Source organism: Heptranchias perlo, chromosome 19 (assembly GCF_035084215.1).
Source record: "Heptranchias perlo isolate sHepPer1 chromosome 19, sHepPer1.hap1, whole genome shotgun sequence".
NCBI lineage: Eukaryota > Metazoa > Chordata > Chondrichthyes > Hexanchiformes > Hexanchidae > Heptranchias > Heptranchias perlo.
Genome location: NC_090343.1, coordinates 26,557,962 through 26,570,307, shown reverse-complemented (window position 1 = coordinate 26,570,307; position 12,346 = coordinate 26,557,962). Strand labels below are relative to the sequence as shown.

Below are 12,346 nucleotides of genomic sequence, written 5' to 3'. Positions count from 1 at the left end.
ATGTCTGCAGTAAAGTTTGATTTCCTCAGTGCTAAGGTAACAGAATGTTTCAACATTACTGTGAGAAAGTTAGTTACAAAACCAACTATTCCATTCTTGTTTGAAATATTTGTAAGAATTAATATATTAATACACAAGCTTAGCCAGACAAACACTTGTAATAATGACAATTTGTTTGCACAACTGGGTTTTATGCAAAGATATTTCTCAAAAATCATTTTACGTCCATAAGAAATGTTAACAGATAAATGTTTACAGTATATTGTAGGGTAAATTCAGCAATTCCTGCTCCCACAGGGACCAGCACACAAAGGCACTGTGGGTTGGAGATCTACAATATTGCAGCTCTATCATTGACCCTTGCTCCCTTCAAAGGCTGCGTTTCAGCTCGGAACAGGGATTATTTAATTTACTCATAAGATTTTAAACCATTTATTTATAATGTGTCCCAGTAGTAGCTATTTGAATGACAGATTTTTTTAATATCTCAAACAACGTTACAATTAGTGCATGTCTACTAACGAGATACATAGTAAAAAAGTAACTCTTTACAATCTGGAATGATCAACTAACTGGATTAATAATTCTCCTTGTATATACCAGAAAATTTTCTTTGAATAGAATCAAGCATTTGATTTGCTTTAGTTTGAAGAAGTGAGCAAGTTGTAAAACATGCCACATCAAACAGCTTTGTTGTGCTTCAATTTAGAGCATTTTTAAAAATAACTTTTCACTTGTTCTAGTCTGTTAGAACATATTTGACTTTATCCATCTTTGGACCATATTTTTTGTCAGGCATGTATGCCAGTTACTGACTACCTGGCATATCATATTCAGAATCTCTTACTGAACCAATATTTATCTCAAATTGGATTAACCTGTATACCGCAACACAAATTTAATTATTTTACGTCTGTTTTATTTCACGGTAAAGAATTTATTATTAATTTATTTATATTCAAATGAAAACATAATTTTTCAAGATATATTTCCTGATCTTCATTTCATCAGCGAGGTTAAAATCAGACTTCAACCAACCTCTGCCAGTTGAATTTATGAAACTGAATAACAAATCAGCATGAAACAAGATTTTAAAATTTAATAACAATTAGGTGAATCAAATGGTGAAATTCCAATGATGGCTTTTTTTCTGACCTCGTTTCATGTAGCTGGGAATTCCAGTTTGTATTGACTTAAATTCTAAACCACTTGAATAAACTTCATTGATGGACATAAAAGTAGTAAATATTTACAAGATATAATTCTCCTTATTGTACAGAAGCTGGTCTTCCTTAATCATGTGTATCTCAAAATTGTCTAGAAATAATGGTGGCAGAAGCTGGACGGATACGCAGGCCCTGAAACAAAGCAGAATCCTCAGAATGGGGCTGGTAATTAATAAAATCATTATCCTCTATTAAAGCATTCATTTCAAACAAGGCCATATTTTATAAGGTCTTCACCAGTCGGTTCATCCCATCCCATTACATTCTTTTACATTTACTTCTCTTGCATTGATTTTGATTTCTGTTCCAGTCTTCCGAATTTTCCTTAACCTCATTTTTAAAAAAAACTCATTGGCAGTTCTTTTTCAACAGACAAATTAAAACTTGCATTGGTAACAGAAATGTCCTCTAATCCTGGTGCTCCACCAGTAAATGCGCCTCCCTCCTCTACTACAGTAGAATCAGTCAGTTCCTGTATTTCAAGAGTAATATGTTCCAAAATGATGGCTTGTGAACAAAGGGAGGCAATATTTTGAGTTACAGTAGATAGGCTAGTAACCAGTGGAAGAGGCTCTCCACCCTCATTTACATAAGTGATCTTTGATAGTTTATTGTATCTATTAAAATTCCCCAACAGTGCAAACATTCTATCTAAATCAGCCCCATAGTTTATCCAGTCTTCAAGGCTAAAATTGAAATTCAGTCGATAATCATACAGATTTTCATCCTGTCTGTACAAAGTTTCAAGTTGTTGCCAGTTGATGCTGCCGTTGAAGTCAGCATTTTCCAGGAGTCTAGCCTTCCCATCCTTCCCAAAGTTGTCCTCTGAAATAAGACATAAAGCAGGTTCAAAATGATAACATAAGCAAAATACTGCAGATGCTGGAAATCTGAAATAAAAACAGAGAATGCTGGAAATATTCAACGGGTCAGGCAGCATCGCGGAGAGAGAAACAGAGTTAACGTTTCGTTTTGTCAGATGAAAAGGTCATCGACCTGAAATGTTAACTCTGTTTCTCTCTCCACAGATACTGCCTGACCTGCTGAGTATTTCCAGCATTTTCTGTTTTTATTTCAAAATAATAACAAATGGATTTTAAAACATGATAGTTGTATTTACTAATTGGTCACAACAATTGTTTACCACCTTAAATTCAGAATTGATGCTGATGGCATCTTGAGGCAAAATATAGCACATAAAGTCTGAGCAAAGAAAGGGGCTCTTGTTCACGAATAGAGGAAGGACATTTTTGGTTGGGGCAGAATGATTTCACTGGCTTGCCTTACTCTGAGGAACATTCTATTTTAAATATAGAAATGATGAACAAGCAAAGAAACAATATGACATAAAAAAAGTGAGGACGTGAATTCCAAGAGAGCCCCTTAATTCCTCAGGATTTTTGGTAGCCCATTTCTAATGTTTTGCTATAAGAACATGTCACAGGACGATGATTTGAATTTTAAATGGGCCTACCACCTGACTCAGGCAGGTACTCCAGACACCCAGTGATAGCCACAGCGATGGTGGGAATGGGGCGGTATGTCATTCACCGCCACCTTCAAGGTGCTACCGCCCCATTTCTGCCAGGTGGGAGGCCTCAGAATCTACCCCAATATTGAAGAATCCAGAAAAAGAAAACCCGTGCAAGATGCAACAGAATGAAAAGTATTCTCAATGTAAGGGAAAAAAAACATCGCAAGGAAACCCTTTTATATTAATGCAACAATCCCTTTGCACCATCAAATTGGCTCATTTAATGTTTGGTTAACATAAAATATGTTCCCAAAAGAAACAAATTAAAGATTAGAATAAGATTTGGACACCACAAAAGGGTCTGCAACGTGCACCCAACGATAAAGGCTCAAGGCTTGCTGGAAATTGAGCCTCGGGGCTCATCTACACAATACCGGCGAGGTGCAAGTGGGCTGGCAGTGGCCTGTAGTATTGCTGTGGAGCAAGGAGGAACACTCCTGCTCCTCCAGGCACCACAATAAAGTAAGTTTAAAAAAAAATGAAAACCTACCTGTTCTTCACCGGCCTCCAGCAATCCATTCAAGGCCCACTGGTTCGGACGGTGTAGACCCGGAGAAACTGAGTAGTGCATTCGCGGCGCGTGCTCTGCCCAGTTTTTGCCAAATTTGGCATAGGGGTCCTTAAAACAGGCAGTAGACCCTGATTAGCATATTGAAGGGGTCTACCGCCTGTTTTAGGCGGGCACCCCAGGCACTAACTTTATAAATGCATGCGGTGTTTTAGCAGGCTAATTCAGCAGAAGAGAAATAAAGAATGTTTTGAGTACTCTTCCACTGAAAAATCAAAGCTGGTAAAAAGACAGTTGTTAGGATTTTGGAGTCATAAAGCAAAACAGTTACCACCACATATTTCACAATACAATGTAAATCATTGTATTTTTGTTTTGAAAACTACGTTTAATTTATTAAAAGACTTGCATGCTGTTGTTCTACAAATAAGATATTTGAGCAAATCAAATGCAAGTGCAATGCTTTCAACTGTGGCATTTTGAAGTTTGACACATGCCAACGCAATTGCAAGACTTTTATTTAAATAGATAAATTTAAGTCATGTGTGAGTAACTGTTTGTTTGAATAATCTCTCCATGTACATATTTTATAGCACAACAAATCTATAAATGATTTACTAATGTTGATAAAAAGTAGAGAAACAGTAACATTGAGGCGTATGCTGAGCTCGAGCTTTGCATGGAAGAAAACAGTTAGCAAGAAATGTGCTATAGCAGCAGAGTTATAGAGAAGTCTATTAGAGCATTTCTCAAACAACTCACAGGGACTTGGAGTTTGGTCTCTTCGTTTTGGGCCATTTCCGACGCTGATATTGCCTGGTGTTTAAACAGCAAAGACAAAGAAAAGCTTAGCATCTCAAAACACAAACTCAAAAGTCATGGAAGTGTGATGAATGTAATCTTCTTGGTAGCATCATGGACTTCTAAAGATATTAGTTTCCCACATGGTCTGGATGCAAATTCAACCCACGATGAATAATCATCATTACTATCATGGACATGTAGCTTATGTAACAGATAGTGTACTGACAAAATAGCATGTATATAAAATATAAATTACCTGATTGATCAATCTGCATTATGCTTATGCTAATAACTCACATTTGGTTATGATTGGCTAGAAATTACGGTTACAGGTATTTGTGGACAAAGGCTTAATATATCCATACGATGTTCCTCTGTCTGTTATTTTAGTGGGGGTATTAAACCAGCTTTAAAATAGTGGACAGAAGATTATTATATGAACACATTAATTGCTTACCCACTGACATCACCAACAGCCTTATATTTTTTACATTGTATCTGAAAGTATTATGATCAACTGGGAAGCAAAGCATAAACTCGCTGGAAACAGCATGAAACTATTTAGCAGCATGGCAAAACCAATAGATTTCTGTTCATCACAGCCAATATATTTTAAGCTCCAACACTAGCAGAAGTTAATGCAATTGGCACAAATACTACATTTTTGATTAAAAATAAGCAGAAATATTGCTCAATAGAAAATAAAGTTCCATTAGATATAAAGAAACAATGATCCATTATATAGGACAAAGTTACCTGTACTGATCAAAGTTTTCTTCATCTTTTTCTCCTAAACAGGAAAACATAATGTGACTATTACAATTTGAGAACAATTAAAAGATCACCAACTATACTTGAATTTAAGGACTGTCATTTTCACTCTTTTTTTAAATTCGCTCATGGGATGTGGGCGTCGCTGGTGAGGCCAGCATTTATTGCCCATCCCTAATTGCCCTTGAGAAGGTGGTGGTGAGCCGCCTTCTTGAACCACTGCAGTCCATGTGATGAAGGTTCTCCCACAGTGCTGTTAGGAAGGGAGCGCCAGGATTTTGACCCAGCGACGATGAAGGAACGGCGATATATTTCCAAGTCGGGATGGTGCGTGACTTGGAGGGGAACATGCAGGTGGTGTTGTTCCTATGTGCCTGTTGCTCTTGTCCTTCTAGGTGGTAGAGGTCGTGGGTTTGGGAGGTGCTGTCGAAGAAACCTTGGCGAGTTGCTGCAGTGCATCCTGTGGATGGTGCACACTGCAGCCACAGTGCGCTGGTGGTGAAGGGAGTGAATGTTTAGGGTGGTGGATGGGGTGCCAATCAAGCGGGCTGCTTTGTCCTGGATGGTGTTGAGCTTCTTGAGTGTTATTGGAGCTGCACTCATCCAGGCAAGTGGAGAGTATTCCATCACACTCCTGACTTGTGCCATGTAGATGGTGGAAAGGCTTTGGGGAGTCAGGAGGTGAGTCACTCATCGCAGAATACCCAGCCTCTGACCTGCTCTTGTAGCCACAGTATTTATATGGCTGGTCCAGTTAAGTTTCTGGTCAATGGTGACCCCCAGGATGTTGATGGTGGAGATGCGGTGATGGTAATGCCGTTGAATGTCAACTGAAGAATGGAAAGAAAGTAAATAAACCGTGCAAGAAAACAAAGCTGGGAATAATAAGTGTGAGTTTGGAGGGATTCATTTGCTCACAACGTTTCAGCTTCTAGATCCAAACAGAAAGATCTGCTACTCCAAACTCATTTAGCTTGTTCACTAAAAGAGACCTCAGGTTTATAACAAACTATTTAGCCCTTTGGCTGCTTCGTTCCAGTGGAATATGGGAAATGAACTCTGAGTCTAGACAATTATTCTGTCAGTGCCAACCATAAATTTAATAAGGGCATTAACTCCTGAATCAGTTGTATTACCAAGTTAACTGCTCCCTAATACAAATACCATAATTAATCTACACTGTATCTCAACTTCAATATTTTTACTGAACCATTATCCAGCCTTTCATTTATTTTCAAAAGGGTGATCTGTTATTTTAAAATTTAAAGAACATTAATACTTCTTCTCACCTGTTCAAAAATAAACATTTATTTTAAGTATAAAAGATACAACTTATGGCAACCAACTTTCATATATGCACCATATTCTATAATGGGGATACCAATAGGTATTTGTACCTGTGTCCATATTCCTGGTCCGTGGGTTACACTGTTTAAAGCCACGGCAGGTTCGTAACTCCATAAGTTGTACATGTAACTGGTTCAAAACATCGCGATCTAATGTGTTCACTGCATTCATCAGCTACAAATGGAAAATATGAACTTTGATTAAAGAGAATGTTAATTATTTATACATTAAAATAAAGTAACTTGGATTGGCACATCAGACTTCCATTAATCTTTGAATGGCACATGCAGCCCACACTGGTGTAAATGTTAGTAATTCTTGAAAACATAGAAATTATTATATTAGCCATAGTTCCCTGCCAGCCCAATTTTTCAAGTTGCAGTTTGGGAGAGTTCATAGAGGTTGTGCAATCGGCATGAACAGGCCTAATATTATTATGTAAGTGAAGTAAATCAGGTCCCATGACCAATTTAATTGGTTTGGATGATGCTCTGCCCACAGCGTTAGCTTTACCCATAAAATCTGGCCACATCACTGTTACAGAAGATGGACCTACTTAGAAGGCCCTCTTAAAGCAAGTTTGTTGTTGTTTTGGTTACATTTTCAAATCTGTTTTTTTTCCCCCAGGCACCATTTTCAAGGTTGTGCAATCATGATTTTGTAAAGGTTATTTGGGACCTCATGCTGCCTTTGTGCAGAATCATTTTGGTGTGCTGCACTTGCATTTAAAGTGCAAATAGTTGCTGCAATACAAGTAGCACCTAGGAAGCTTTGGAGGATTGGACACAAAGGTCAGGCTATTCAGTTAGGAAGAGTGGCCCAAAAACTGTTCATTTAGAACTACTTCCAGTAAGCATAGTCTACTCTCACTTATCATCATTCATCCAACAATAATATCCCAGAGAGTGGTGAGAATGTGGAACTCACTGCCACGTGGAGCGTTTGAAGCAGATGGCAATGACACATTTAAGGGGAGGCTTGATGCATACATGAGGGAGAAGGGAATAGAGGGATATAGGGGCAGGGTAGAAAGAGGTAATTAGTGTGGGAGGAGACTCGTGTGGAATATAAACACTGGCATAGACCATTTGGACCAAATGGCCTGTTTTTGTGCTGTTGATTCTGTGTAATCCCATACAATGGAGGCTCTGCAAATAGCCCATTACCTGTTCTCTTGCAGACCTGGAAGGTTGCCCACCAGACCTGCATCAGAAATGGAGTTAAGGGGAAACATTTCTACATATATTGATGTGCAAGCAGAACACTGAACTCATCTATTTCCTACACCCATGCTTTCCCTTAGTGACTGTGTAAGATGTGCTCGATCTATTTTTTAAACCTTACACTGTGACAAAATGCTCCCCAAGTGGGAGGAGCAGCTGTGGTGGCAAATAGAGTTGGGGTGTTGCAAACCTCCTGGGGTGGTTGTTTTTAATTACTCTCTGGGATATTATAGTTGGATGAAAAATTGTCGGTGGGACTAGATTGATCTCTGGGGGTGGGAGCTGTAGATATCGTTGCAACAGCTGGAGTAACGTGTGACAATGCAGTGGCTGCCAGTGTCTGCCCACCCTCAGGCACTTGCTCGATCCTTTGTGGGGCCTGGCTGAAGTGGGAGGCCACATTGAGAGGAAGCCAGCTCAGTGGCCATTTCTGTAGCCATGTCACTGGTGATGGGCACCAAAGGTGGAGTCCTAGTGGGCTGCATGAGAATAGTCTCAAGGGTGTATGTGATGTAGATTAAACCTGCCATCACTGTTCTTTGCAAACAATTTCTAAATCTTTGCAATCCAGCAGCTAGTTCCCTGTAAGTTAATTATCCCTATCTACGGTCTCAATGACAGCAGTTGCAGTGCTTGTGAGAGAATGCTGTTCCGTGTTTGGTCCCTCACTGCTTTGGGGCACCCGCTGCAGGGAGCTGTGAAGCTGCCACTAGCTCCATGCTACTTTGCATCTGAGCACATGGCAGCAGGTTGTATCAGGCACTATGCCTGCATCCAGCACAAGTCCAACTACTAACACCTTAGAAATGGCAATTGTTGAGGAAGGGGCACCAGGCGATATTCATAAATGAGGAGGAGCAAGTGGAGTGGGCAGGATGCCATAAGCAAGGGATTGGCATCTGACTGGGCCTGCCTTTAGATGCAAGTCGACATAAGAGCACGAGGTATTAGGTTCAACCTTAGGGTCACCATAAGCAGCAAGCAGAAGGTGTTCAAGAACGTGCAGCAGAAGACCTCGGACATCACTGGAGGGATTTGCTCAAATGTAGAGTACCATGAAGTTAGTGTCAATTAATTGAACAATAATGAAAATTGTTTTCATTCAATAATGAGGAAGGGGCACCTGGTGATATTCATATCATGTTCTTGAACATCTTTTGCTTGCTGCTTATAGTGACCCTAAGAATGAATCTAATACCCTGTGCTCTTATGCGCATCTAAAGGCAGGCCCAGTCAGATGCCAATCCCTTGCTTATGGCACCCTGCCCACTCCACTTGCTCCTCCTCACTTACGAATATCACCTGGTGCCCCTTCCTCATTATTGAATGAAAACCAGGTGGCTTAGCCACTCACAGTTTCTATGTTAGATTGAGAACATAACACATACAAATGTGCAACAGAAGTAGCTAATAAGTAAAAACAATTAGCACAGATTGTTGTTGCAATTTGCCAGCTCATACAATTAAGCACAAATGTTGGGAGATGACTCGAGCTATTTTCATTTAATGTCATAACCTCTACTACCAAAATTATTGCAGTGTTCCAGAGAGAATAAACAATTTGCTGCTGTGCAGTTCAATACTATCCATAGTGATCTGTTTTACCTGGTAAGGGTCTGTGTTGAGATCAAAGTACTCCAGGAAACCTGTGGCAAACTCACAGAACAGGAAATTGTGGGTCTCATTGAAGGTCCTCAAACACCAATAGGTGTTGTTATTTGCACTGGTACAAGCACAGAATGGTCCCACTAAAACAAGAGATAAATTTGATAAAAGAAAATAGTATATGCCAGTTTCCAGATATGTGGTAATAGCACCCACCTTCACCTCTTCATTACTTCTATTGCCTCCACAACCACTGCTTTACTTTCAGACTGTCTGTCCAACATCAACTTGTGAATGAACCAGGATTTGCTCAAATTGAACATTGAGACCAAAGTCATTTTATTCAGCTCCTGCCAAAATCTCTGTACTCTTGTTATCTCACTCAGGTTGAATCGAAAAATGGGCAGTCTCCCTGGTTTGTTTGAACCCGAGGCAAGCTTCAAACCCCATATTCTATCCATCACCAAAATTGTTTACTTTCAGCTCCTCAACATCACCCATCTCTGTCTCTACCTGACTTCCACTGTCACTGAAACACTTATCCATGCTATTTTTATCTCTAGACTTCATTTCTTCAATGCTTTTCTTGTGGGCTCCCAAGCTGTACCCTGCACAAAGTCCAAGTTGGTTAAAACTCCACTTCCTGTATTTTGTCTGCACCGAATCATACTTGTCCATCACCCTGGTCCTCACTAACTCCCTCTTTCCCAACACAGTGATTTCAAAATTTTCATTTACAAATCCCTCCAATGCCTCATCCCATCTGACCTCCACAACCTCCTCTAACCTTATGTCTCCACTTGTGCCTTTCAGTCCTCCAACTTTGGCCTTCTGTGCACTCATCCTCATTCTGTTCCACTATCAGTGGCAGAGCCATCACTCACCTCAGCAGGACTCTCTGGAACTCTCCACTAAACCTTTCCATCTTGCTATCTCTCTTTAACAGTCTTCTTAAAGCTTATCTATTTGGCCATGATTTTGGTCAACTCTCCTAACTCTGTCACTATTTCTCAGCATCAATTTGCTCCCATAAGAAATACCTTAGGCCATTTTCTATGTTAAAGGTGCTATAAGTTAAAAGTGTGCTTGTTATCATATATGTTTCCTATTAGAATCCATAACATATAAGTCCAGTTTATGTAGGTTGGTTATACCCAGCCCAGTTTAGATTGCATTCTGCAGATCCCAACTTCTGCCCTGTGCTCTTACATGTCCAATATGGGGGTGTCTGCCAGTGCTGGTTGTCATGTGTGAAACAGGTGAGGCCAGGCATACTGCATGTATCATTATTTCTCAGCCTCTTCAGCATTTTTCGCAGCTTTTTCCTTTTTCTCTCATCCTTAAACATCCAGACATTCTCGTTTTTATCCTCGCTTCCTTTCCTAGAGTTAAGAGCAGAAAAGGGAACAAAAACTCAGAATATTCTAATCACTTTGATGCATGCTATTAGATACATTTTTCTAAATTTCCAACCAAATTTATCCCTCATAGTTAATTCTATTTAGTCTTTAACTTATTGCACACATTAACCATAGGGTTAATGCTATAGATATTTATAAGGCCTAAAAAGTTAAATTAACATGAACATTCTTAGATCTCCAATTGTTTAAGCAATACTTAGAAATCAATTATAGAGTAATCACTCCACATAGCATAAAAAAGGATGCATAAATGTTTGGATCAGACCGAAAATTTTGTTTTGTTTTAATTTTCTGTACAAAATTTTCTGGTAACATTCTGAAAGTATCAGTGTATTTTTCTGGTCTTAACTAATGGTATTATTCAGAAACCAGATAATTTCACATGTGACTTATCGGAATTCTAAAAATCGATTTAACTGTTTGGGTTATTTTAATGTAATAGGCTCTTCGCTGTCATTAAGCAGAATGTTTATGGCTAATTTGTTACTCTATTCCTGGAAAACAGCTGGAGGAACCAGCAGAGAGGGTTGGCAAGCTTGTGAAGCTATTTTTAATGGTGTAATTGTGTCATTCTAGAAAATAATCATGATAATCATCATAATAATATAATTATATATAATCTACTTAGATTTAATGTTGTTGAATAGATTGTTTTACCGGAATTTTTAGACATATTGGGATAGATTCTTAACTCGTTGCCTGGGCATAAAACTGATGTTACAGAAAAGCCACCAGTTATAGAAACTGTCCGATTTTCATTTACATTGTAATCAGTGGAAATGAAAATCAGGTGGTTTCTACATTGGGTGGCTGATCCACAACACCAGTTTTACACCTGGGAAGCAAGTTGTGAAACAACCCCATTGACATGTGGAAATTAGTCACTTCATTCACGATCACAGAATTCATCCTCCATGATAGTGCATCTTTAAACATTAAAAACATAAGATATAGGAGCAGGAGTAGGCAATACGGCCCCTCGAGCCTGCTCTGCCATTCAATAAGATCATGGCTGATCTTCGATCTCAACTCCACTTTCCCGCCCGATCCCCATATTCCTTGATTCCTCTAGAGTCCAAAAATCTATCTCAGCCTTGAACATATTCAACGACTTAGCATCCACAGCCCTCTGGGGTAGAGAATTCCAAAGATTCACAACCCTCTGAGTGAAGAAATTCCTCCTCATTTCAGTCTTAAATGTCTGACCCCTTATCCTGAGACTATGCCCCCTAGTTCTAATCTCTCTAGCCGGTGGAAACAACCTCTCAGCATCTACCCTGTCAGGCCCCCTGCTTCAGTTTCACTGCACAACACAATATATAAGAACAGTCTCCAGATCTAAATAGCTCATAAACACATCCTGTTATTAACTCCCTACCAAGTGTCACCACATCCTGCCTACAAACCCTCCCCTCTTCACAACCTGCCGACCTAATAGCTTCTGCTCTACCTAACAATCCATCACCCACACTCCAACCTGCTCTCTGAACCTAACATGCTCTCTCCCCAGCCTGCTTCAGAAAAATTGTAACAGGTTGATCTTTTTAACCAACAATTTCACACTAAAATGTGACATAATGCATTTTTTAAAGAGGCACAGTCTTTTATCACAGGGAGGAAGAATAGGAAAAACAGCTCTGCTTCAGTGTTGTCATAATTATGTCACATTCAAATTATAGGATGATCCTTTTCCAATGCAATTATAAACCATTACCATTTTCAGACTAACCAGCAACAATGAAAGTTGTTGAAGGGAGTCGTCTTCTGAGCAATTGGGATCGCTATTAATGCCACATCATGGATTGTCTTTCACTAATGGTCACTTACACCACAACCTAGTTAGAACACTACCCAGAACTACATAACCTTAATATGCAACCATGTAAACCAGGACCATCCATTTCAGG

General features: G+C 39.4%; 1 protein-coding gene across 3 annotated transcripts in view; it reads right to left on the bottom strand.

Moving 5' to 3' along the window:
* Positions 1 to 1,937: 1,937 nt before the first annotated feature.
* The window catches only part of LOC137335258 (extracellular sulfatase Sulf-2-like), a 287,785-nt gene continuing 277,376 nt past the window's right edge, over positions 1,938 to 12,346 (bottom strand). For all 3 annotated transcript variants that reach the window (XM_068000536.1, XM_068000535.1, XM_068000537.1), the window contains 6 exons: positions 10,228 to 10,400; positions 9,019 to 9,161; positions 6,241 to 6,364; positions 4,829 to 4,862; positions 4,031 to 4,084; positions 1,938 to 2,051 (listed from right to left, as the gene is read on the bottom strand). In XM_068000536.1, coding sequence (XP_067856637.1) covers positions 2,021 to 2,051; positions 4,031 to 4,084; positions 4,829 to 4,862; positions 6,241 to 6,364; positions 9,019 to 9,161; positions 10,228 to 10,400 — 559 coding nt within the window. In that variant the 3' untranslated portion in view covers positions 1,938 to 2,020. The remainder of the gene's footprint in view (positions 2,052 to 4,030; positions 4,085 to 4,828; positions 4,863 to 6,240; positions 6,365 to 9,018; positions 9,162 to 10,227; positions 10,401 to 12,346) is intronic.